Source organism: Lipophrys pholis (genome assembly GCF_963383615.2).
Source record: "Lipophrys pholis genome assembly, chromosome: 1".
In the NCBI taxonomy this organism is placed as follows: domain Eukaryota; kingdom Metazoa; phylum Chordata; class Actinopteri; order Blenniiformes; family Blenniidae; genus Lipophrys; species Lipophrys pholis.
Genome location: NC_137635.1, coordinates 7,019,965 through 7,045,793, shown reverse-complemented (window position 1 = coordinate 7,045,793; position 25,829 = coordinate 7,019,965). Strand labels below are relative to the sequence as shown.

At 42.4% G+C, this 25,829-nt stretch overlaps 3 protein-coding genes across 6 annotated transcripts; 2 read left to right on the top strand and 1 right to left on the bottom strand.

Annotated features, from left to right (window-relative positions):
- Nucleotides 1-8,792: 8,792 nt before the first annotated feature.
- On the bottom strand, nucleotides 8,793-17,952 carry kat7b (K(lysine) acetyltransferase 7b). 4 transcript variants are annotated; one of them, XM_080476792.1, is made up of 15 exons: nucleotides 16,712-16,900; nucleotides 15,893-15,935; nucleotides 15,592-15,742; nucleotides 15,250-15,498; nucleotides 14,958-15,040; nucleotides 13,652-13,735; nucleotides 13,459-13,557; nucleotides 13,240-13,350; nucleotides 12,920-13,111; nucleotides 12,737-12,826; nucleotides 11,618-11,758; nucleotides 11,436-11,529; nucleotides 11,180-11,326; nucleotides 10,991-11,097; nucleotides 8,793-9,577 (listed from the first exon to the last, which is right to left on the bottom strand). In XM_080476792.1, the coding sequence occupies exons 3-15, from the start codon at nucleotides 15,734-15,736 to the stop codon at nucleotides 9,476-9,478; spliced, it is 1,644 nt and encodes a 547-aa protein (XP_080332918.1). In that variant the 5' UTR covers nucleotides 15,737-15,742; nucleotides 15,893-15,935; nucleotides 16,712-16,900; the 3' UTR covers nucleotides 8,793-9,475. The 4 variants fall into 4 exon arrangements, with proteins under 4 accessions (XP_080332918.1, XP_080332916.1, XP_080332915.1 ...); XM_080476790.1 differs by lacking the exons at nucleotides 15,893-15,935; nucleotides 16,712-16,900 and adding an exon at nucleotides 17,856-17,952; XM_080476789.1 differs by lacking the exon at nucleotides 15,893-15,935 and having other exon boundaries at nucleotides 16,712-16,898.
- An 89-nt stretch (nucleotides 17,953-18,041) lies between these two features.
- Nucleotides 18,042-20,127, top strand: ptges3l (prostaglandin E synthase 3 like). Its single transcript, XM_080473330.1, has 7 exons — nucleotides 18,042-18,165; nucleotides 18,308-18,421; nucleotides 18,540-18,606; nucleotides 19,153-19,251; nucleotides 19,586-19,675; nucleotides 19,788-19,850; nucleotides 20,037-20,127. The coding sequence occupies exons 1-7, from the start codon at nucleotides 18,131-18,133 to the stop codon at nucleotides 20,043-20,045; spliced, it is 477 nt and encodes a 158-aa protein (XP_080329456.1). The 5' UTR covers nucleotides 18,042-18,130; the 3' UTR covers nucleotides 20,046-20,127.
- Nucleotides 20,103-25,264, top strand: aarsd1 (alanyl-tRNA synthetase domain containing 1). Its single transcript, XM_080473315.1, has 13 exons — nucleotides 20,103-20,127; nucleotides 21,010-21,054; nucleotides 21,394-21,522; nucleotides 22,410-22,569; nucleotides 22,648-22,705; nucleotides 22,800-22,956; nucleotides 23,047-23,163; nucleotides 23,355-23,485; nucleotides 23,564-23,630; nucleotides 23,793-23,884; nucleotides 24,068-24,122; nucleotides 24,189-24,283; nucleotides 24,349-25,264. The coding sequence occupies exons 2-13, from the start codon at nucleotides 21,016-21,018 to the stop codon at nucleotides 24,485-24,487; spliced, it is 1,239 nt and encodes a 412-aa protein (XP_080329441.1). The 5' UTR covers nucleotides 20,103-20,127; nucleotides 21,010-21,015; the 3' UTR covers nucleotides 24,488-25,264.
- The last annotated feature ends 565 nt before the right edge of the window (nucleotides 25,265-25,829 follow it).

The window sequence follows — 25,829 nt, the reverse complement described above, 5'->3', positions numbered from 1 at the left end:
TTTAAGGAGCAATTATGCACTTGGCTTTTGAACCTCTGAGGCTTTGGAAATGAGTTGGTGATTGGCTCTTGGACAAAGTAAGCACATCTGACCGAAGGAGGCCTCACCATTGGCTGAGAGAGTCGTAGAAGCCACAAGAGCCCAGCAAACAAGAACATCCCTAACGCGGCTCGTTACGGGGCTCTGGGGAGCGGAGGGCTCTAACCTAAGAACCAAGGGATGAATGCTGGGAAGAGGCCATGAGAACACGACTCATAATCACACTGGGATCCAACAGAGTAAAGACCAACTCAACAAAAGAGGACAAAAATGTAAAACACTGGCATTCTGGACGAGGTTCACGCCACTTCGTCACTTGAAGGCTATTTTTAAAAGTTACCCACGTCCGAAGTGATCCAATGACCAGTTTCTCAAAGTCTAATGAGAGAGTTCAGTGCGGAGACGGTACAGCGAGGCAGTGGATGGCCCTCTCACCGCACAGTGTGGAAATCTATTGTTCAAATCCGGGCTGGGGGGGCCTTTCTGTGTGGAGTTTACATGATCTCCATGCATGGATGGATGGATGGTTGGAGGGATGGAGTGGTGACCCGTCGAGGGTTTCCCCCCTTCCCCCACACATGTTCAGCTGGAATTGACTTCAATGCCTGATGAGCCGATTGGATAAAGATGAATTAGACTGCGCACACTGGAAAATTCCATCTTTCTCTGAGCGTTCCGAATAGTCTAACCTGATGCCAAGAAGTAGATATAATTCATCTTTTCAGCATTACTTGTTCAACTTGAATTGAAAAGCGCTGAAATATTTATAAGTGAGGATGAACTGAAAGCTTCCAGAATGACTCCTCCAGTGACATAAGCAGCAGTCATAAACCTGACAATCATTTCAATCACACATGACAAGTGGAAAGATTTATGCAGTCACGCTGGTTGTCAAACAGCAATAGCAATACTTTGGGAAATATACAGCATTGTGTAATGAACAAGGAATATTGACGTCTTTCTTTAAAGCTGATAAATGCTTGTTCCCCCCCAAAAATCATATCTGAAATATAAAACTTTGCATATAATGTGATTAAGAAAGAAACAAATATATCTGCTTCAGGGGTTCAGACTTAATTACAAGCAAACAAAGTTAAACAGCAACAAATCTGAACCGGATCCAAACCAGCATATCAGCATTACTGTCACACCTCTATACGCCTAGGGTGCATCTGCTGGTTACTGCAAAGCAACATCATGTACTTCAGTGGTCTTGAATAATTTAAATGCAAATCTGGGGTACATCAGAAACCAGATGTGGAAAAGAAAGGAAATTGTTATGAAGACTTTTGTCAACAGTAGTAAAATTAACGTGTACCTTTATATATGTTTTTCACAGAAAACACTGTGTTTAGCGACAGTACTGCTGTTACTGTAAAGTCATTGAATTTACAAGTGATGTTTCAGTTGCACTTTTAAAGGTCAGTATATTCCGGGATTCTATTCAGGTATTTTGCAATAACAGGACAAACCACAACAAGCAGCCAATTTTATCATTGATGCCAGTCATCTGAATGGATCGAGCCACAGCCCAGCACATTTCAGATGCTTCTATTATCCAGCTGGTCGCAAACCTTAATGATGACATATTGATTAAAACACGTGCAAGAAACTGGACGTACAGGAAGAGGACCTGGACCCCAAGATGGGAAAATGCTGGAGGGGGCTCAGGTAGAGGACTGGAGAAACACTAACCTCCTCCTGGGGATTTTACCTGACTGCAGGCGTCAGCTGCTGGTGAGGCGGGCCTCTCATGGAGGATCTGCTGCTGGTGTGAAGAAGCTTCACTGGATCTCCTGACAACTGACATCACCTGTAGAAAAGCATGACACTCATAAAATGTTAAACAAGCAACGAATGTGTTGGCGTTGGAATGCTTTTATTATCTGTATCAATGAGGAAAGTAACTTTCACAATGTGTTTACTTTGGAAACCGTGTGTAAACCGTCAGCAGCTCTTTTCTCTGAAAAGAAAGATAGGATGACACTGCTCCGGATTGGTGTGGCAAGATCACACACACACACACACACACACACACACACACACACACACACACACACACACACACACACACACACACACACACACACACACACACACACACACACACACACACACACACACACACACACACACACACACACACACACACACACACACACACACACACACACACACACACACACTCTCTGAAGCCCCCGGTCTGAGCATGCAGAGGCAGACTGCGGCATTTCATTCTTAAAGGCCCTTGAAGAGTCAGATCCATGCTTCTCTCCAGAAGCCACTGTAAAGTGCCACAGGGCGACGATGTAGAAAAACAACTTGAAGAACAAGAGCGTCAGAAAGCATCCAGACAAAGAGAAAAGTTCAACATATTTTATAGTCACATGTACAGAAGGTTATGCTGCCCACTATTGTATGCAAGTAAGCAATCATCCATCTAGTCTCAAGTGTCTGAATATAACATGAAAATGGTGAGTCCAACCGTTGTCGAGGTCGATATTTCAGGAGGCAGTTTTATCAGACATTCGATCAAGATATATACTTCATCAAGATGTTATATTCACAAATCTGCTTTTGTTTCCTGCAAAGTGATTCTTGCCTACAAGGTTTTTACTAGGTTGTCTGTGCAAATGTCATAACACACAAAGCCATACAGTGTTCCTAACGTCTCTAATGTGTAGCACTGAGTGACAGCAAATAAACAGATCCAGTTCTGACGATGGAAAAAACTCTGCTGACTCTTGTTTCTCATTCCAAAACTTAAACCTGAACAAATGAAATTATAAACTGATCACAGCTTGTCTGTCAGCAGGGGAGAAAAACAGCTCGAGCACTTCTCTTTCACTTCTGAGAATGTCAGTTAAAACACACAAAAACATTTAAACAAAAATTAATGAATAAGTAACTTTACCAGGACACAGAAGTCTCACTGGCTCTGTGAAGAACAATCCTTTACCAGCATGAGGCAGCAGCCTGCAGGCTTTAGTTTTAGTTTGATATGTTAGACAACACTGCCACCTCCTGTGTGTGTGAGATAGATAGATAGATAGATAGATAGATAGATAGATAGATAGATAGATAGATAGATAGATAGATAGATAGATAGATAGATAGATAGATAGATAGATAGATAGATAGATAGATAGATAGATAGATAGATGGATGGATGGATGGATGGATGGATGGATGGATGGATGGATGGATGGATGGATGGATGGATGGATGGATGGATGGATGGATGGATGGATGGATGGATGGATGGATGGATGGATGGATGGATGGATGGATGGATGGATGGATGGATGGATGGATGGATGGATGGATGGATGGATGGATGGATGGATGGATGGATGGATGGATGGATGGATAGATAGATAGATAGATAAAAAAATGTGATAGTTCCACAATTCTCTTTCATTCTTTCATAAAATGTGCTTGATATAGCCCTTTTGCAGAATAGAATAGAATAAACCCAGATGTAAATTCCTTTACAGCGTTGCTCCACAGAGACAAATAGATATTATAAATAGAATAGAATGTTAAAATGTCAACAAGTTAAGGCTGAGTAGTGATTGTTATGTGGATGGACAGGAAAAAAAAAAGTTTAAATAAAGGCAAAAAGAGAGAATGAAATCAACGTGCGCATTTGGCACACGAACACTGAAGTATATCCCTGATTTGGTCACAGAATTAAAATCAGATGAATCTTTATATCTATAGTCCAAATCACACAGGGTGAAACGTGCACACTAAAAAAAAAACCAAAGGTTGAGTCCAAGAGGCCAAACACACTTACAGGAAAAAGGCCTGCAGGTAAAAGACACGGAGGATCGTTTCCTCGCAGCTTGTTAAACTCCATCACAGGACACAAGTTTAAAGCGTTTCACTAAAGCCAGACCAGGCTGAGAAAGAGTCAAACCTGAGGAGTGCACATTACCTCTGAGTTCATGTCTTTCTTCAGCAGGTGGAAACTGATGAGACCAAGAAGAGGAGGGTCGGAAAACAGCAAGCAGCCCCTCATGGAGGAAGACTGACCAAAACACCAACATCTTATCTCGCAGTTCAAGATGACAAATGTTCATTTCAAAGGTGTGACGTATACCTGATGAAAATGTCTATATTTTCACAAAACGAAACAATTGCTGCAGACAAACTCAACATAAAACTCACTTTAACAAAACCTTCTGCTGCAGAAAACAGTGAAAAAAGTATTTACACAGAAGTAAGAAGTACACATTTACTCCAGATTGACCTTCGGCCTTCTACATTTTCATTCACGGCCGTTTGTTCCTCATCTTCCTGAATGTCGCTCTGCTCCTCAGACTGACCAGGCAGATTAACCCCACTTTGTCGCGTTTCCATACAAATGAGGAAGGATCATCACGGTGTGAAGATGTCACCCTCCAGGGTAGAATGAGGGTCTCAGGTTTATCTCATCTGACAACACAGCTGCTGTCAACAGGAGATTATAATCCTGAGCTGGTGTCGTACTCTCACTTCACCTTTCAGAGGAATCAAACCAGCCACAGCTCTCTGGTAAATGGAGATTATGGATCTATTTCTGAGCCGCCACGTGTAAGCAGTTATGTATTATAGGAAAGAAAAGATGCTTTTCATTAGTTCAGACCACAAAGAAATTGTGTGCAGACGCCATATGTTGTATCTGCCATGTTCGATTCCTCATCGGACAGCGGTCGGTGTAACACTGTGGTCTGTGCTTCTCTGGTAATACATGGAAAGCCCGCAGCTAAATGGAGTCTGTGTGATCATCATAGAACAGAGTGGCTCAATGGAAGATATCATAAAGACATAATAAATCTTTGTGATGAGGCTGCTGGAGGGGATTTCCAGGGAAATGCTGAAGTGAATGCACCGTTTAAACGTCTCGTCAGCAGGATCCTGAGACTCTATTCCTCTGAAGTCAAAGAAGAGATGAAACCCCCAAAGGAAGACTTTATGAGTGCAGTGAGCGGATCGCTCTTCACTGCTGCTCTCCGAGGCCCCGTTTACACCACAACACATACGAGTGTGTCCGAAGAAACTTTCTTCACTTTCAGGGGGTCTGTTTACATGACACCGGTGTTCTGATCCACTGTATTCGTGAAGTTTTTAATCCAGTTCCCAAGGTGGAAAGATTCTTTCATGGTCGCCGTTCCCTCCTGCCGAGACCGCCGGAGGCTACCGCTCTTACTGCGCATGCGCATATCTCTCCCCGTCTCTCCCCCTCCCTCCAGTTCATCGAGTTGTAAACAAACATGGCGGACCGTAGTGGTACCACTCACGGCTCATATTCTAGTTTTATCGTCCAGATCAGTAGTTTAATAGTTGAGACTCACCCCTGATTTCATCCGATGCGTCATCAGTCCATACGGATGTCGGGTTCTCTCCATTGTCTTCACGTTTGTAGTGTATTGCTCTCTGCACACGTCTGTGCAGTTTCATTACAAAATCAAGCAACAGCGCCCCCAGTGGCCTGGTATACTAACTACATTATTGTCTCTGTTCTGCTATGCAGCGTAAACACGCTCCTGTTTTTAACGGATTAGGTGTTGTCACGTGAAACGTTGTCGTGTAAACGGGGCCTGAGAGTTTAGAGGCAACTGGTCTATATTCCGTTTGAAGCACCACATGAAATGTAGAGTTTAAAAACAAAACACTTGAAGAGGATGAACAGATAAAAGGTCAGGGTGAGCCTCGGCAGGCTGCAACACCGCGGTCCCCCTTCACCCCTTTATCCCCCCTGCATCTGATGGAAATGCGGTGGTCCGGCACCACTGCGGCTCTATTGTGACGCAACCATTTCATGTGTAAATGTTGTACCTCTGATTCCTTTTGATTCCAGCCTCCACATTAGACAGTGTGCACACGAGGAGCTGTTCAGGTGTAATTGCCTTTCAGGCCTAATTGCCGAGCCTCTTTTTGTTGCTTCTGGAAGCACCTGGTGTGGATCAAAGCCCGCGACGTGTGTCAGCTTCGTTTGGAGTGGGTCTCCTCACTGCCACTGAATTGTTAAGTAATTGCCTCTCCAGAAATTTCTATGGCCAGAGTGTTGGAAAAGGAGCTCGGCTTTTTATGAAAACACATCATTTGAATGGCTGAGTAAGTAAAGATCTTGAAAAAAAGGTTTGATAACAGTGTGATTATCTCAAGAGACTCAAAATAAATGACCTCACAGACTCAGAAACTGCAAACATTGAGGCAGTGTGAGTGGAGTTCTGGTTGTTAAACCCTGGAAGAATGAAATACTCTGCATCTGTGTTAAATCTCCATACAAACAGTTTGACTCATTTTGTGGAGCTTCATAAACTCAGAAGTACCAGATGACCAAGTGGACAACCGCGGCAATAAAATCTTGAGACGAGACGGTTAATATTTGCAAAGCGCTGCCCACACGTCCTGTCCTCTGATGTCAAAGAAGAACCACAAGGTCTGAGCAGAGACACACACTCGTCCAATAAAAGCAAGTCAAGGGAGCGCATTTTAAATGTCAACATTTGAGATTCTGTATCATTGAATCTTTTATTTCATTTTTTTCCGTTGACTCTGCTGGTAAAGCTTTGGACAAAATAGAGTTTGAGCTGTGAGAAAAAAAGAAAAATTTTGTTTTTTCTGTCAAAAAAAAAAATCATCTTCTCATCTTGTATTCAAAAAAGAAAAATCATCATTAATAAGGTGAGAAACGTGACAAAGGTGTAACTTTTTAAATCCAGCAGAGAAGCAGCTTCATGTTTGGAGGGAGGGGTCTCCCGGCGGGGGCTGGAGGTATAAAAGCTCCAAACAGAAACACTGAAACTCAAACCGCCGCCATCGCTTTTCAAAAATTGACTTTGTTCCACATAAGATATAGAGTTTGTTCTGGGGGAGAAATGGAGAAGTGGAAGATCCAGCTTGTGACGGTGACATTCATCGCTCTGGGACTGACTTGTAGAGCAGAGGAGGAGAGAGCGAAACCCAAACACTGGCAGGTGAGAAACACATTTACAATATTAGAATTTACAAGAGATCAATTAATACAAGTTTGCACTAAGATTAATAGACTTTGATATTGGAATAAGTTTAAATTGTAGAAAAACCCACAAATTTCTAAATGTATAGTGTCTAACATATGAATACACTTTTTACTGGCCATAACATGCACATACTGTAAAAACAATGCTGAATGTAAATGAGCGAGAGCAGATAGATAGATAGATAGATAGATAGATAGATAGATAGATAGATAGATAGATAGATAGATTGTGCAATAAGTTTTGTGTAAATTCTACTTGCAGGATGAAAGAGGGATGACAGACTCGGTAGTGGATCTGATGAAAAGATCTAAATCTCTGCGTTTCTATGGACTCATGGGGAAACGATCAGGTGGGAATCAAACCCTTTCCTGTTCTCCAGTAGATTTCTGCGTCTCTGTTTGTCCATGTTGCTGTGAAGACCAGCCTCCCACCCTCATCATCACCCTCCCCTAGTTTTGATTTGATCATACCTTCGTCTCCATCTTATTCTTCACCTGCTGATTTTTTTTTTCTCATTGATTTTAAACAATGACAATAAATTCTACTCTGATTCTCTCTAAGGTGCAAAGAAACAATTTCAAGTGAAAAGACGTAAGTAAGAAGCTGTCCTTCTTTAAAGATAATCTAGAAATGACTAACTGTCCGATGCAAAATCTGTTTCATCAATATCTTTATTTCCAGAATTCCAATAAATGTGATTATGTTCCGCGTGCTTGTAGGGAATAAAGGAGAGACGTTTGTGGGTCTTATGGGGAGAAGCGTTTCCAGCGATGGTGAGGTCAATTTCTGGTTCAAGAGTACTTTATTACTACTACAAATACTGAGATATTAAAGTAATTAAAACACACAATAAAAACTCATATATAGCAGACTCACAGAGTAACTAACGGGCTTTAGCAGAAAGAACAAAGAGGTTTTTTTTGTGTTTTTTTCTAGAAGAAATATAAATGAATAAGAATAGATATTATAAAGGAAATATAAATAGATAAAAATGTAATTTGATAAAACTGTTATTTTCATAAAAGTCTGACTTCCACTTAAGTGGAAGCAAATTTTTTTTTTTTAAAAGTCTCATTTATGAAGAAATGATTGGATTTACTTCCACATTATATTGTTCTGTTATTTATTTTATTCACTGTTTATTTGGTGAAATATATTTTAGTTGATTGATGTCAACTGATTATTTCATTTTGTTGCATGTTGGAAATGAAAAAAACAGAGCAAATGAAAATGTTGAAGCCCGTCTGATTAATGTGCCAAACCCAGAGGACAGGATGAAAATCTAAATAATTGTCTCATATGATGTTTATCTGTAAAGTCGCTCACCAGCTTGGACGTATTCAAAAGCAACGAAACACAATTGGCGCCATTCAAAATCGACATGATGTGTAGTTGAATACAGTGAAGAAACTGAGGCATAAAGGAGTTGAACTCAGGTTTTGGCCCTCTGGCGGCGTGCACTTTGCTCCGCCCACTCACTTCCTGTTACCTGGAAACGTCTAACCGTCTTCTGAAGGACGACGCTGCTGCAGGCCTGCAATCACTCCGTGACTGTGGCAATCCGCTTGAATTATACACATTAAAACGATTACAGAAGAGACTCGAGTCACGTGAGAACGTCTATGATTTAAATTACAAGGCAAAGACGGTCCCGTTAAAACGTTTTGTTTATTACAGAGTCTTCAACCGGAGCGGTTCCTGCCGGCACAACCACTGAGAAACCACACAGGCAAGGTATGATTGTATCAGTACAAAAACCTGAGGTTCTTTTATTTCCATGTGCATTCTTACAGTGGTATCGTTTCCATTGAAGTATTTCCAGCAAATTAAAGATGTGACCTTTTATTTGGCAGGCCCACAAGATGAATGGATCCCAATCCTGTATTGATGGAGCCAGAGGGGGAAAAAGTACACGATAATATGATCTATACAATTCCGTATCAGCCAAAGACGTTACCAATAATCATACTCCTAAAAATACACGCTGTCTCAGTACATGCTATCGATTACTGCATCACTCTCAAACAAGAACAACCACCATCATCAAAATGCACATTTCCTTAAAGAAATAAAAAAAATAAGCGGGAAGCGTTGCCTGACGTAAGCGTGTTTTTCTGCAAAGCAAACATTCATGTTTTCCACCTCACTGGACGAGTTTTCAAGTTGACAATCAGAGTTTAGTCGACCTCTTAAAACAAAAAGGGCCGATCCTCAGAGCGACGTCGGCCCGGGACACGTCTGATACTTAACGTACAAAGAGAAAGTAAAATATAAAAGTAAAAAATAAAGTGTATGACACATAAACAGAATCAAAGTGTTGAAAGGAAAAGAGCACTGATCTTCACTGACAGTCCGTAGGTCGAGGCTACTTGTGGCTGGTGAGGCTGAAGGAGAGTTTATTCAGCAGCCTGAGGAGGAGGAGCTCATGTCCCTTTGGGAGGCGTCCATTTTAGTGAAGTGGGGTCAATAGTTTTGTTGCTATTGCCTCGCTTTATCTCCTTCGCTTTCCACTCGTCAATCAGGTCCTGAAAGTGAACAAATAAATGAATGTGATTGGAATCGAAGGATCACGGCCTCATTCTACAATATGAGTTCAAACATTTCTCCATTATTCCACATCTTCATGAGGCTCAAAGAGAACGAGGTGATGTTGTGGCTGTTGGAGGACGAACCCGACATCATAGGGTTTCAAATACTTTCAGGCCACGTTTACACGACAACGTTTCAAGTGAAAACGCATCAGGAAAGTTCAGAGAAGTCGAAAAAGTTTACACTTCAACGTTCTGTAAACCAGGTCGTTTCCAAGTTGGTCCACTAGTGGGCGCTGTTGTTAGTTTTAGCACTGAAAGCACACACACACACACACACACACACACACACACACACACACACACACACACACACACACACACACACACACACACACACACACACACACACACACACACACACACACACACACACACACACACACACACACACACACACACACAGAGCTCTAAACATTAACAACAGGAGAACACGGACATTCTAGTGGACAAACCACTAAGTTGGAATGTTATTATGGTGACTGTCAAAATAAAACTACCAAGTTGGATTGTTATTATGGTGACTGTCAAAATAAAACTACCAAGTTGGATTGTTATTATGGTGACTGTCAAAATAAAACTACCAAGTTGGATCGTTATTACGGTGACTGTCAAAACAAACCAACTTCCAGGTCCCAGGAGAATAAGGACTGGGAATCATGACACTGCGGAAGAAACTTTGTTCCGATTGACCATCTAACAAAAGAACTAATTACTATAATCTAGTGTGCCCAAAGTAGCAGCGTTTCCTTCATTCACATGGTAACAGAGTTGGCACGTTTTCAAAAAGTTGCGTTCTCAGTGGCTCCAAGCTCCAGCGTCGTGTAAACGAACAACCAAAAGGCAATGAAAGTTCAGAATTTTCGCTTGAAATCGTTGCCGTGGAAACAGGCCCTCAGATCAGATTAGATAATCCTTTATTTGTCTCACAATGGGGACATTTTCACTGTTGCAGCAGCGAGTGGACAGTAATAAAGAACACAAACAATAATAAATAAAATTATATTCACATTTGAATTATCTTTACGTCTTTATGTAGAGTCGAAAACTGCTGTCATAATTTTTATGCGTCTCTATTAGATACAATGAATTCAGTTCAATGTGAATGTTTAATTAAAAAGACTCATAGTTCTTCTCAGATTAAATGAAAAAATGAAAGCATAAAGGTAAAAGACCTTCTGTAATCCCTGGATTCCTCCAGCTGCTGCACCCTTCCTGATGAAGACCTCCACATTTCTAAACTTTTGATGAATGAGGAGTAATTCAGACGACGTCAGTCTTTTACCAGGAAACCTTCCCAGTAAAGAAAGCAGCCCTGAAGCAGTGCAGGTGAATGAATGGCAGCCTCACCTGTCGCTTCAACACCAGGTGCTTCCCCTTCCAGTACTTCAGCATCTGCAGCGACTGCAGGGTGCTCACGATGTCCACTGGGTTCACCGCAGTTTCCTGACTAATCTCTGCACATCCAGAAATATCATATCAGTCAAGCGTGTGTTGGTCTGCTCATCAAACGATAAACATGGCTGATCTCCCGCCCACCTTTGATGGAGATCTCCTTCCCTTGGAAGTTGTACATATATCGGAGTAACACTTCCTTCCAGTAGCTGCGATAGCTGATGAGGCCGAGGTCGGACAGCGGCCGCTCTGGAGAGCCCACCTTCTCCTCCACTTTGGACAGCAGGTAACCTGACCAACAGCAGAGGGTGAGCAGTGAGAGGGCTGCGCTCCACTGGGAAAATGCCATGTCAGCATTAATCATCAACCACTGCAGAAGTGACTCCTGACGTCTACATACTGAAGTCAATCAGCATCTTCCCAAAGCCCTGCCTCATGTACTGCGGCATCGTCAGGATGCAGGACACGTTGTAGTTCAGGAAGGAATTCTTCTCCTTTCAGTGAGAAACACAAGACAAAACATTTTAGGGTTGAATATTATTGAGAGGAAATCCTACGGAATGCATGCGCACCAGTGATTACCTTGGAGAAATATCCCACTAAGTGGCAGCCGGTGTTGTCCGCCTCCGTCATGACGTAGAAGAGAAAAGGCTCCACGTCGTAGTAAAGAGTTTTATGGTCCAGAAAAAGCTTGGCGAGTAAACACAGATTCTGGCAGTAGATCTGTGGATAAAATCGCATTTAATCACTTTATGACAGCGAGACAAGTCGTCATCTCTACACTGATAATGAGCTCAGTATCGGGTCCGATGCCGCACCGAGTGCTCATATTCGTGAAAGCTGCTTGATACGACCCTGCCAGAATTACATGACCTCACGTGTCAGCAGTGCCACCTGCAGGTTCAAAGAGCAACAGGGACGTCCGCGGTTTGAAGATTCTTTAAAATGAATGAGAATGACAAACATAAGCCAAACTGTACGTGACGTTCTGCTAAAATATCAAGACCAAGAGAAAGCAGAGTTTGCCCGGTGGGGCTCTTTAGTTGCTCAGCACCGTGCCTCCTGCTACATGGTCAAGACTTTCACACACCAGTGACACCACCTCCTGATCATGACTAAAGTTTGACTGATACACTCATTAACAGCGAGCTGGAGCCTGAGCCGAGCTCGCTCCATCGGTCTAAAGTCTGCAGAGCGCAGTTGGCAGATGCTACACACTACCATATGTACTGTAGACACAGTCGTATACTGGAGCCTTCAAGACGTGAGGTGGCTCGTGGAAACACATAGCCTTCTGACTTTGTGTATGAATCAGGCTTCGTGGCATTCAACGAGCCAGTCTGGCCTGAACCTCGGCTGCAGACCAAAGAGCCAGAAAACACTGCGTCTCCTCGTCGCTATATTCTTCTTTTTTCACGTCCATCTTGGTTTGGCGATATGCGCTGTAGATTTCAGAAAGCCGGTTCAGCATCTCTTCCGCCTCGGAGGTAACGATAACTCCGCCCCCAGCCGATAACGTGTCAGACATCACTCTGGCCCAGCAACGATGCGGGGCCAGCTTAGCACCAGTATTAGCCCCTGATAGGCCGGGGCTTTGGGGGTGGAAAGACAAAGAACTGGGCTGAATCGGTTCCTGGCTCTGAACTACTGCCTTTTTTTGGTGGGTTTTTTGTGTGCCCGAAGTGAAACTGTCAGACGAACCTTATTCTTCTTGCCATCGACTTCAAACACAGATATGGAACCTTTCCTGTACACCTCGTCTCCTGGAGGATGCTTCCACACACACTTGGCCTGAACAACAGAAATAGAAATATTTCCTTCTAACTTTCGTCTCTATGAGTACAAGGTCTTTCTGTCTCACAGAACTGAGCCTCTCACTCTCACCATGTGTCGCCTGAGGATGGTCTGGCTTTTCATGTACTTGAGGCAGAACTCGCAGACGTAAAGACGGCCGAGACGTGCGTACTCCTCCGGGTAGGGCGAATGGTACCATGTGTCCAGCTCGTAGCGGCCAAACAGGATGGTTTTAATCATGTTACTACCCTCAGTGATCTGACCCTGGATACGCAGCTTCTCCTGCAGCACAGAGGAAAGAACAAAGAACATTGCAAGTAGCTTTTAAAGATCAGTATGTCAATACTGACGGCAAAATGTTTCTGCACGTTATTCGTCTGCTTGTGGTGGAGATAGAGAAGAGTCCATACCAGGTCTTCAGACGCTCGGGCCTGGGCCTTCCTGAACAGCTCCAGGTCGTACTCACTGGTGATGTTCTCCAGCAGAGGCTCCCTGGTGTTGCCGTGTGTCTGTCGATGCTCCTGTGGCAGGAAAACACATGAACTGAGGCAACATATCAGCCGTGCAACAAATCACCAGCACCATCGGCAAAACAGGAAGTGAGAGTCTGGACAGTGTCGGCGATATACCATGTGCTTTTCTTTCTGCTCCTTCTGCAGGCCGGAGTTTCGACCCTTCCTCATCTCAGCCACCTGCTCTTTGTATCGGCTCTGCTTCAATGTTGGAGTCTGAAAACAAGAATATGGATTAATTCCATTCCCTTGTAATGTCAGCATTAACGTTCACTCACATACTGGACGTCAGAGATAAAACAAAGGCTACCTGGTGACGAGTTGCGTGGCGCGAGTTGCTTTCTTCCTGAACCTTCACCTCCTCTTCTTGTTTCTCGCGGCTGACAGCTTTTACCTGAGAATGAAGGCTCACGTTTGACTAAAGTCAATGAAATGCAACCAAACATGGAAAAGAAACACAAGCTCTTAATGAACCATAACATTACAACAACATGCCGTTCCCGACCCAATAGATTGGTGCTCGCAGGAGACGAGTCCCATTCATATTTGGATCAAGGTTTTACAGAAGAAAACTTGTTTCTATGACGACCTGCCTTTCATCTAAAATAAATATAAAACCAGGCAGAAGTAAACAGCAGTTGTTAGCATTGTTTCACCGAACAAAAAGCTCATCATGTTTGTGTTTTCACTTCAGAAAGATTTTGCGTTTTATACGGCAACGTTCTGAAAATGAAAATAACTATTTACTAGGGTCGTGGCGTGCATGTGCCAAAGTAGTGTTTCCTCTTTCTACACGGAGATGGTCATTTCAAAAAGCTGCATGTTCAGTGGCTTCGAGCACCAATGTTGCATAAACGAATCCTTCAAACGCGACAACAGTTTTGCGGTTTCACTTGAACACGTGTCAATGGGGCCTGAACTGCAACATATTTCCGTCCACTGTACATTCACACTATGCAGCAGTCAAATGGGCGACACCGCCCTCGATGACCAGAAGCCGAAGACAGTGTAAAAAGCAGAAAAAGCAACACACCCGTTACAGCTTGTGTGAATTTGGTGCACGAGAAGGAGTACTGTTTCTTGCAATCTCAAAGTACAAATCCATTAGTGCCATCTACTTAAACGTTTGTGCTTAACCACAAATCATATCAAGTTCTTTGCTCCTCCTGCTTCACATACAGTCTAGTTTCCAGTCTATTCTTCACACAGATCTCCTGCCTCACTGCTTCAAAGCTATTATTACAATACGTTAAGACACATTCGTACGAGTCCATTTGTTGTGTCCAGACACTTAAACTTGTAAATATACAGGTGTATTTTTTGTGTAAGCCTATTTCATATTGAAGTTCATGATGTAGGCCAGCACACAGAATCCTACTATTTAACATAGACTGTAACACACTGTTATTGTGATTCATTTGACCTTGACTTAAAAACATGTCCATGACTTGTGATGTGACTGAAGTTCTCGAACCTTCTCACTAATAAAATACAAACGATCTCCAGAAAATAGACCTCATATCAAAACTTTTTTCTTCCAGCAAGATATTTTGTTTGACAGAAACGCTACCGATGCACTAAAATAACATGGAGTGTGTGTTGGTTAAAACACAAACCTTGCACTCGTCAGCAGAGAGATTGTGGTAAAGAGGGCAACCCGACACAGCAAAATGACGCTCATGTTTCCCTGTCAGGTGACCTGAGCAGACGGAGAACAGGTCATCATTCTTCATTCCCAAATCCAGAAAAGAAAAATTGTAAGACTGAATGTAGTTCAGTGGAATTATTTTAAAAACAAGATCTGATTGATGACAGCAGGTGAAAAGGTGAGATAGAAAAATTTGCATCTACATATTCCCATTTTGAATAGTAAGTCCCAGATTGAGAGAAGTGCTACTAAAGTTTTACCGAGGGAATTGCATCCCGGAGTTGGGCACTTCATATTAAAGTTGTAGGTTTCATGGCAGCGGCGGCGCTTGGGTCTATGGGAAAGGTCCTTATCAAAGTCTCTGTTGGCTTGATCTTTAGCCTGGCTCTCGTCGTGAGACGCGTTGGGGCTGGAAATGTCCAGCTCAGACTCGGAGGATGGCGCGTTTCCAGTGGGCGTCAGCGGTGGTGATTCGTCGTGGTCTGCAGCCCGCTTCAAGTCTGGAGTATCTGTTGGAGACGATGTCAAATTACCACATGGATGTACAAACAGCAGAGAACTGTAAATGTGTGGGTTATCATCCATCAGATGTGTGTGCCGACCCTGAGAGCTTTGGCTAAGGCGAGTCGAGGCTCTGGTGAGGCGCTGCCTCTTGTGCAGGTTTCCATCACTTTCTGAACTATTGGTCTGTTCTCTCTCGGCCGAGGAGTCCGAGTCCTCTGTCCCATCAGAACCACTACCAGCCATGTGTCTCTATCGGGGAAAGAGAATTCAGAGGAAATATTCACACCAACTGCAAAATCAGGAGAGAGAACAAAATGTTCAGGGTGATGTGCTTTGGCCATTGACAGTGATGATGTGAATGTATGACAACTAAAATCAGCAGAACACATCACTACTCACTATTCAACAAGTGTTTTTAAATCCATATACATCATGTAAAAATCTGGAACACAAAGACACCATTGAAACGGCAGGTGTGAGATTTTTTTTTTTTTACAGTTTGTAGCAGATGATACTTTAATTATGCTTGTTGGAGGCCACGATCAGCTGTTAGCTCACCGCTAGCCGCTTTTCTGGAGGCTAAACTCAACTTAATCGTCAAACAAAGTTTCTAACTACTACATTAAATCACTGTGAAATTTAACACCTTCCTCAAAGCAAAGAAAACAACGCTGTAGTCTCCAGTAGTTGTATTTCACACAAATAAGTACTGAGCTGGCGCTTTAGCTCAGCCTTTTATTGTTGTTAGCTTAGCATCTCGCGTTAGCCAAGGAGAGCACCAGACTGCACTGACGACCTGAGCAATTTAACGTTTAATGCTGAAAACGAGCTTCACTTAAGCTATCAATACACCCATAAAGGACCGGGGCACATTTACTGTACGTTCACAATGAATTCTGCATGTACAAAACAAACGAAACATCCTTATAACACCTTTAAATAAACGCTTAACTTACACGTCTTCTTGGCAAGTTGTTACCAGCGGGAAATTAGATTTTATTTACTTTGAACGAAGCGGGACGTGTTTCCCCTCGAACGGAGTTCAAAACCAGTTCCGTGTGTTAAAGGATGGAGAGTCCCGTTGTGGTCCGGTTCTAAGACGTTAACGTTTGAGATTTTTGAATGGAGTCTGGTTGGAGCCGCCAGCTAATCATCCACACAGCGGAGCTGCTAATTCAGCTAACATTAGCCCGTCGAGCGACCTACATTCGTTCTTACCTGTCGTCTTCGAGGCATGATCCCCTTATTTCATACGAATACAAAGTCACAAATAGAAAACAACCCGGAGACAGCGAGGATGGGATGGAGTAAACTATTCGATGCTTTTTTAATGCATTATTTTGTACGTTACATATGTATCGTGCCTCAATCCACGCGCACAGCGGAGAGGATGCAATGTACCGCCAAGCCGCCAGGGGGCGAGGACAACAACACAGCTCACTGAAAAACTCACTTTAAACAAACAAAAAACAACTCAGAACTTACAGCTAAATTAGTTTTTTCTTGCATTGATTATTAAATATTATCTCAAAAATAATTGTGATACTTCCATCTTTCAAGCGGGACTGACCATTTGACCACCATCTGCTCAGATATTTTAAATTCAATAGGAAACAATATTGACCACTTGTTTTCTACAAACAATGTCCAGTTAAAGTTGTGATGAAAGTGGTTTTATTCACCATCCAAATTATTGATCATTCTTCCTATAAGCCTACAGTGCAGGAGACACATGTAGAGATCATCAATGAAACAATAATCCATCCATCCATCCATCCATCCATCCATCCATCCATCCATCCATCCATCCATCCAGCCATCCAGCCATCCATCCAGCCAGCCAGCCAGCCAGCCAGCCAGCCAGCCAGCCAGCCATCCATCCATCCATCCATCCATCCATCCATATCCTGTTCAGGAGGGATTTAAAACACAAGGCCTGTGGTCCACAACCATCCCACAAGAGGCTCCATGTCAGCCTACCAAACCACCCAAAAAATTGTAAAAATTTCAAAGAAAACATTGATTTTTCTTTTTTTCGAAACAAATTTCTTAAGAGTAGCGACAAAACCAAACACTGAGATATCTGAGCTGAGATAGCGGGATGAGAGGTAGTTAGCTGGTTGCACAAAGTCATGCTGCCCAACATGCATAATACAACAACTAAAGGAGAAGTTTTTCTTTTTACTAGTAATTTTCTGTAGACATTCTTACAACTGTAGGTAATAGTAACAGATATTTAAATTTTTTATTTATTTTTTAAATAGATATTTTTAATTATTCAAATTGTTATCCAGGGACTCCAACTGCTAGTATGAGAAAAGTGTATAATGAATATATAACTACCAACCCGAGACAGACTTACAACTGAAGCTGAAGTGTTTGTTAGAGCAAGTTATCCTCTTTTTTTCTTCGTTGTGGAGAGTAGATCTGTTTTACAAAACAGTTTCACTGTGTCTGTCAGACTAGAAAGGGGGAGGGGAGGGGGCTGTGTCAGACTCCCAGCAGCTGATACTACCTGGTCTATACATAGCTGCCCAGGCCTGGTGATAGCATTACAACACACAGCTGAACCAAGGAGCTGCATGCTTTTTACTTTTTCAGTGTTGAACAGACCACTGATTTAGCTGTTTGTGCAAGATGAGTAAACCAAAGATTGTCAGACCGGAGGAAAGGTAAGCGCTACTTCTTTCTTTGAGTAAAAAGATGGACGCCAAGTGATTTCTAACTCTAATAAGAGAGAAGTGTTCACCCCTGTGAAGAAATGAGTCACTCAGTTCATATTTGAGTCCCAATGGTGTATTTCTGTCTCCACAGCCAGCCAGCACACGCCTTGTGGTTTGATAGAAAGAAATATGTAACTGTTACCTTCATGGTTCAAAGGCCTAAAGATGTCAAAGTGGATATCCAGGTCGACAAAATGATTTTATGGTGAGTTCATATTTAAAACTATCACTCTGTGCTTGTTTCTGTGTTGTGTAACTTTTGTAATAGTGCGTAGCCCTTGTTAAAGAGTGAGCGTTTGTTGGATGATCCCTCTGTACAACAGCTGCAAAAACGAGACAGACGACGTGTTCTACAATGAACTGCACTTCTACGACAAAGTCCAGATCCATGTAAGCATTCAGTTCATGGCTGAAAAAGACTGATGATGTTTAGGAAATCATGTGATTTGAGGATAAAATGATAACCAGCATGTTTTATGTCTCCTCTTTTCTGGCAATAAGGCAAGTAAGAGTTTAAGACAAAAATATGTACTGTAATCACAATATAGTAATATGATCAAATAAGCTGGAGAGTAAAACCACAATATAAACAAAAGAGATTGTTTTAAACCTAAAGATACAGATCAGATTGAATCTTAATGTCAAATTCATGAAGGAATCTAGGAGATAAAGTGTGTGATCTTAGATCTCATAGCAGGGATCTCTTAACAGTCCTGCTTTAGTTTCATTTTAAAATATGATTAAAATACCATCTCATTATGTACAATCGAATCAATTTGTGATGAAGATAATTTGGCAGGAAAAGTGATGCATCAACCAGAAGAGGTTAGATCTCCCATTGCACATTGAAATCTCACCCTGGGAGTAATCAGTGTTCAAACACACAGCCTGTGTACCGGTGGGGTTTTTAATTTCTGCTTCGTCTTCACTTCAAAGGACTCCAGAGAAAGAGTTTATGACCGCACTATCAACGTCCTGCTCAGGAAAGTCAAACCGGATTACGCCTGGCCTCGTCTACAGAAGGATTCAGCAAAGGTTGTGTGTGTGTGTGTGTGTGTGAGAGAGAGAGAGAGAGAGAGAGAGAGAGAGAGAGAGAGAGAGAGAGAGAGAGAGAGAGAGAGAGAGAGAGAGAGAGAGAGAGAGAGAGAGAGAGAGAAAGAGAGAGAGACCGTTTAAACCCCAAAGTTAAAACTTACAAACTTCACACAGAAGGAACGTGAGGCTCAGACTCCCGCCGGGGAGATTCTCGTTGAGAGGCGACGGTGCAACCCACTGCATAGATAATAAGTGTGATATTACCACATGGCATCTTGACTTTTGATTCAGATAAAAGGTAAAAAAGAAATGATAATTGTTGCTCTTTCTGCAGCCCAGCTGGATTTCTGTGGACTTTGACAACTGGAGGGATTGGGAGCACGAGGAAGACGAGGGAAAGGAAGAGTTTGACAGATATGCGGATGTGAGTGGAGAAAATATTCCGAATAATATTCAACGGAGCTCTGCTGAAGAAGGCCTCAACAACATGCCTTCTGTTGAATGCGCATTGAGATGATTTTTGTTTTCTCTTATAGATGATCCAAGAAATGGCTGGCACTAACCAAGGAGGAGTTCCAGACATGGGGGACCTCAGTGATGTACGTTCCGTCCTTTAATCGGCAAACTTAATTCTACTTTATCTAATATATCCTGCAGGCCATTTATTCTTTGTTCTTAGAAGCCAAATGATTTCTCACATGCAGCAACCTGCAGTACGTAAGCACAGTGTTTTTGACTGATAAACCTTCATTTACTGATGCTTGTTCATTCTCTTCCTTCCACAGTCTGACTGACACTCCCAGAACCACCAACAGTGTACAGTGGGATATTGAACACCGTGTTGCTGAAGCGTGCGATATTTCCTGAGGATTTAATGTAATATTGTTCAAAATTTTACATGACATATTTTTTATTGAATTATTTATTCACTGTACAATGTGGGGGTGATTTTCAAGTTTAATAAAAATAAATTTTATCAAACATTGATTAGTTCATATTTTTTTGGGGGGGAGGGATATATAGATGAGTCACATCTTGCTTTTTTAGGGACAAATGTAGACTTTATTTTAATAGAATCCATTCTGTTTATAAGTAAACTTTTTTTCTTTTCGATGAAATTCCTTCAGCTTTCTCACCAAACCTAGTAGTTTTTTTTGTGTGGTTTCTATGGCGTTGCTATGGATGCTATTAACAACGAACCAGAAGGAAGTCGCGTCTATGACACTAATGATTATAATTAGTGTCAGACAGGAGAATATCCTGAGCCACCACTGAATCATAGAAATAAATAAAAAGATCATCTCACAGTTATCAAGCCCATACACAGACCTCATACTCTGCAAAACCTACATTTGATCTACAGCTACTAGCAGCACAACTTTGCAGACATGAACAATAACTCACAATATAAAAACGTAATTTAAAAAAAATATGGCCTCTGCTGTTACAAACTAACCAGCCTGGTGCTTCGAAAAGTGTAATTACTCGGTATGGGGACGCATATTACTGTAGGAAAACCATTAGAAAGTGAATTTTGCATGATATGTCCCCTTAAAATATATTCCATTCAATTTCATTTGGAAAACTGATTCTTACTCCAGTCCAGTAGATGGCGATAGTCAACCTTTACTCGCAGCTCGAACCGAGAAGAGGAAGTTTGTTCTGAGTCGCTCGCCGGAGTTTCCGGACAGTCGTCTGTAGTGCTTCTGTCACTGATAAAATCACTGTTTTTACAGAAAGCGTTTCTTTCTATTCCAGGACAAAATGGCTTTCCAGTGTCAGCGAGACTGTTATATGACGGAGGTATGATTGTCTTTATTAACGTGCAGGAGAAACCGCAGAAGACGCTATTAGCTTAGCATTGCTGTGATCAGTTTCTCTCGAATTAGTCTGACACATTTTTGTATTATGTGCATACTTGTCCAGTGTGTTGTACCTGCTCATATTATTTCAAAACCATTTAAAATAAAACAATCCCATTCATTCAGCATTACTTGGTGTTAACTGGTCTGTAAAGTATCGCATTACTTCTTGTTACTATTCAGTAGTAACGCTGCTTATTATTTTTGCAAGCAGAGACAGTATAACGATTAAAGAGCTGCTTTGCACTTTGTTGAATGTCATCTTTTAATCTCCTTTCAGTTCGTGACCTCTGTGGTGTCCTGCTGCCCTGCTGACATCCAACATGAAGTCAATGGAAAGAAGGAAACTATCAAAGGTTTCCACGTCAAACTGCAAGATACCATTTTGTTTCCTGAGGGAGGTGGTCAAGTAAGCTCCACTTCACCCTGTCAGCCACTGATTATTGCTTCTGTCCCAACCTTTTTCTTGAGGGATGCTTATTTTTACCATTGTAAACTTGAACAACCCTCCAATGCAGCCTGTACATTTACAAAGAAAGGTTGAAGGATCATAATAATACACTTACATACAGAAATGTACAGAAATACAGCTTCTTTGTTGTGTTCAATAATGATGTGTTCTTTTTCTTTGAGGAGAAACTCTTTGGCTTTACACCCCATCTCCACGTGTTTGTTGGTCTGCTGCCGCTTCAGCTTGTTCACTTTCACACTTTCGTTCAACAGTTTTAAAGTGGAAAAAAAATAATTAATTCAGCTCAAACTTTGTCCAAAGTTTTTCTGTTACTCTCTTGGTACACTCTTTTCTTTTTGGCAGTCATGTTTCTCTTCAGCCTGATGCCTATTTCCCCCCACTGCTGAGCCTAGAACTCACCCTGCAGACAGAAGTTTATAGATGTCATATCTTTGTTTTGTTTTTTAACCATAAATGACAAGCGTATCCCAAAATATAACAAGAGGAACTGTTCGTCAGATAAAAACTGCGGTTCCCAATGAATCAAGGTAACTAGGACACTTTAGAACGGCTTGGGTTGTTTGAAATGGTGTAGAAATTTGGAATTTCACATCGAAAAGGAAAAGGTTATGAATGATTTCGGACACGTCATGTTTTTTACAAATGTAAATAAAAGCTGATCAGTATTTTTTTCCACATTAATGACTCTTGTACTGGGAACTAGAAAATGTCTCATTTCAAATCAATACATAATGTGTTTGCTGCCCCCCGGTTAGGAATCACTGGTTTAGACGTCACATTAATGCATTAAAAGTTGTGCCTACATGTTCTATTGGTGTGTTCAGCCAGACGACCGCGGACTGATTAGAGACGTGGAGGTTTTGAGGGTTACCCGGCAGGGACCGGACGCTGTGCACCTGGTGGCCTCGCCCCTGCAGGTGGGTCAGGAGGTGCAGGTGAAGGTGGACTGGGAGCGGAGGTTTGATCACATGCAGCAACACTCAGGTAGCAAACCACTGAAAACTTTTTATTCTGTTAGAATCACTTGTTCTGATCCACAACTGTTTCCTCTTTGACTGCTAGCTCAGCATTTGGTCACAGCGCTGGCAGACTCAATGTTTGGATTCAAGACCACATCCTGGTACTTCACCGCTGCACACGTTCCTCCCTCTGGATTCCCTCCGGGTCATAGCTTCACCTCTCTCTCTCTCTCTCTCTGTGTGTGGGTTCATCAGGGAACTGGGCCGTCAGAGGAGCAGCATCGAACTGGACACTCCCTGTATGAAAGCAGCTCAGCTTAAAGCGCTTGAGGAAGCCGTAAACGAGAAGATACGAGCTCATGTTCCCATCACCGTTCAGCTTCTGTCTATAGACGATCCAGCTGTGGAAAAGGTGTGTGAAAGGATTGTTGTACTCATAGTGGCTTTTTGATCATGAAAACAAAATACAGTGTGTGCCCAAATATATGTGTGTGTAAACCAGGTGAGGAGTCGAGGACTTCCTGACGACCACGCAGGCCCCATCAGGATTGTTGATATTGAGGGAGTCGATGCCAACATGTGCTGCGGGACTCATGTAGCCAACCTCAGTCACTTACAGGTACATTAACATGTATACAGGCACACTGTAAACACAGGGACGTCGCTAGAATTACATTAGAAATCTGACTCTTTCTAACAATTTAACTGAATCTTCCATGTTTGAAGTGAAATATATTGAGCGTTTTATGGTTTAATCATGAGATGTATCAGAATAAATTTTTTTTCATTTTGTGTTTCTTCCCTTTTAAGGCAATAAAGTTACTGGGAGCTGAGAAAGGAAAGAAAAACAAAACCAACCTGCTGTTCCTGGCGGGGAACAGAGTGTTGAAGTATGCGGAGAGGAGCTACAGCACCGAGCGCTCGCTGGTGACTCTTCTCAAGTCAGTTCAGAATCTAAATCCTCTGTTGAAGTCGTTCATAAAGCTGCAGGTTGAAAACCAGACGTGTTTGTTGAACAGGACGGGAGCAGAGCAGCATGTGGAGGCTGTGGACAAGCTGCAGAAATCTGTCAAGCAGCTCCAGAAAGTGAGAAAAGCTTCAGTGAATCTTCGTCTGTGCCGGAAACTGAATGACGTCGTAGTTCCAGTTTTTCCAGACGAAAAATTTACCAAAACAAAAGTATTCTAAATTTTAAAAAATCTATTGTATTGTCATTGTACAAGTACAACGAAAAAAACCCTCTTCCAGACTAACCTGAGCCTGCTGCGAGACATGGCTGTCCTCATCGCCCACAACTTCAACAATGAGCCGCACAGAGGGAACTTCTTCAGCTTCCACAAGTAAGAGAGTGACGTCGTTTAATCAGCGTATGTTACGCTACGCTACGGTCCGTTGCTACGCTACGCTATGTTACGTTGCTACGCTATGCTCTGAGAAACCAACAACAATAAACAGACTTTGCGCCAAAGCTCAGTTTGTATTTAAATCACACTCATCGTCAGTATAATTTCTTTTCTTTCCAGAAAAGACGGCGACAACGAGTTCATGAATATAATCGCCAATGAAATCAACACTGAGGTAAGATGGTTGTTGGTTCTTTGTCTTTTACAGTTTAATGATGGAGTTGAATTTGCTCAATGGCAGGAGACTTTAGTGTTCCTGACGGTGGGAGAAGAGAAGGGAGCAGGTTTGTTCCTCCTGGCCGGACCTGCTGGACCATTGAGGGAGTTAGAACCTCGGTAAGAGAACCAACACAGCAACGCAGTGGTTCCAGTTCTGCGCTGAACATCTCGCTGCTCTGCAGGGTGCTGGAGTTGCTCCAGGGCAAAGGGGCGGCGAAGAACGGACGCTTCCAAGGCAAAGCCAGCAGCCTGAACCGGAGGGCGGAGCTGGAGGGTCTCCTCAGGCAGCGCTGCGAACGCCTCGCCACAGAGCAGGAGTAGTAACACAGGAATGATTTCCTCTTTGTCTTAAAGATCTGCCCCGTTAATCTCTTATTCTTCTGCATGAGTTGTTGCTTTGCCACTCTGAGAATGAGTGAAATGAGCAGTCGGTATCACTTTGGAGTATCTTTGCTTTATTGACGAGTTGCAATCAGCCCATCTGATCATGTGACGTTTCACAACACGAAGGACTGAAGCCACTGAAAAGGATTTTTAAAGGGAGGATTGGACTTCTAGTGACGACTGATGTGATGAGAAAAGATTTTTTTCGAAATGAGCAACGAAAATGCTTTTTTGTTTTGCGATCACTAAACTAAACGATCTGTTAAGGTCTCATGACTTTTTTCTTTTAATTTATTTAGCCAGGAGAACCACATTGAGATTAATAATCTCTTTTTCAAGTGTGTCCTGGAGAGCTGGGGGGCCTGAGGGTCTTGCTCGGGGACCCCCAGTTCATGTTTTTGGGACTGTGGGGGGAAACCGGAGTACCCGGAGGAAACCCACACGCACACGGGGAGAACATGCAAACTCCACACAGAAAGGCCTTGTGTTCGAACCCACAACCTTCTTGCTGTGAGACTTCAGTGTCACTTGAGCTTTTACAGAGTTCAACTGTTCAACTTGTTTATTTACATGTTTGTTAATGTTGATTACTGATCTTCAGTTTCAAATATCTAAATACCTAATTTAATGGGGCCATAACTTGGAATAAAACATGAAACAATCCACCCTGAATATTAAATTTAAGAGATCTCCAGTTCACAAAAGCCTCCAGATGAAAGTTTCCGCTGTATTTTGTACATTTGCAGATCCAACAGTGTTCACACTGCGACAGTAATTTACAGCTTTCATCCAAAAGACACAGAGTGACGTTACCAACCCCACAGATTCACACACTTTGCTAAGTTTTCTTTTTGTATTTGATGTTTTTTAGGGTCTGAGCACTGAAAGTGCAGGAGGGCCTTATTGAAACCGTAGAGGTTATTATTATTATTTGTCTGCCTGAACAGACAGGTTTTTGAGGGCCTTAGCATACATAAGTTTTTGTGAAACTTTGATCATTTGGAGTGAAATGGCTCAACAGCGCCACCTGCAAAATTGGAGAAGGCTAGCCCCAGAGTGCCGTTTCACTGAGAGCTACGAAAATCGCCACACATATGTAACAGGCCAAGACGAACAACAAATTCTCTTATGGCCGTCCCGAACACTCAACAGGAAGTGGGATATTTGGAGGAATATGGTCGATTTTGGTGAATTTGTGCCCAAATTCACAAATGTTCTTGCGCGAACTCGTCCCAGGGGGAAATTTAGTTTTGGCTCCACCGTCATCGGAGGTTTTCCA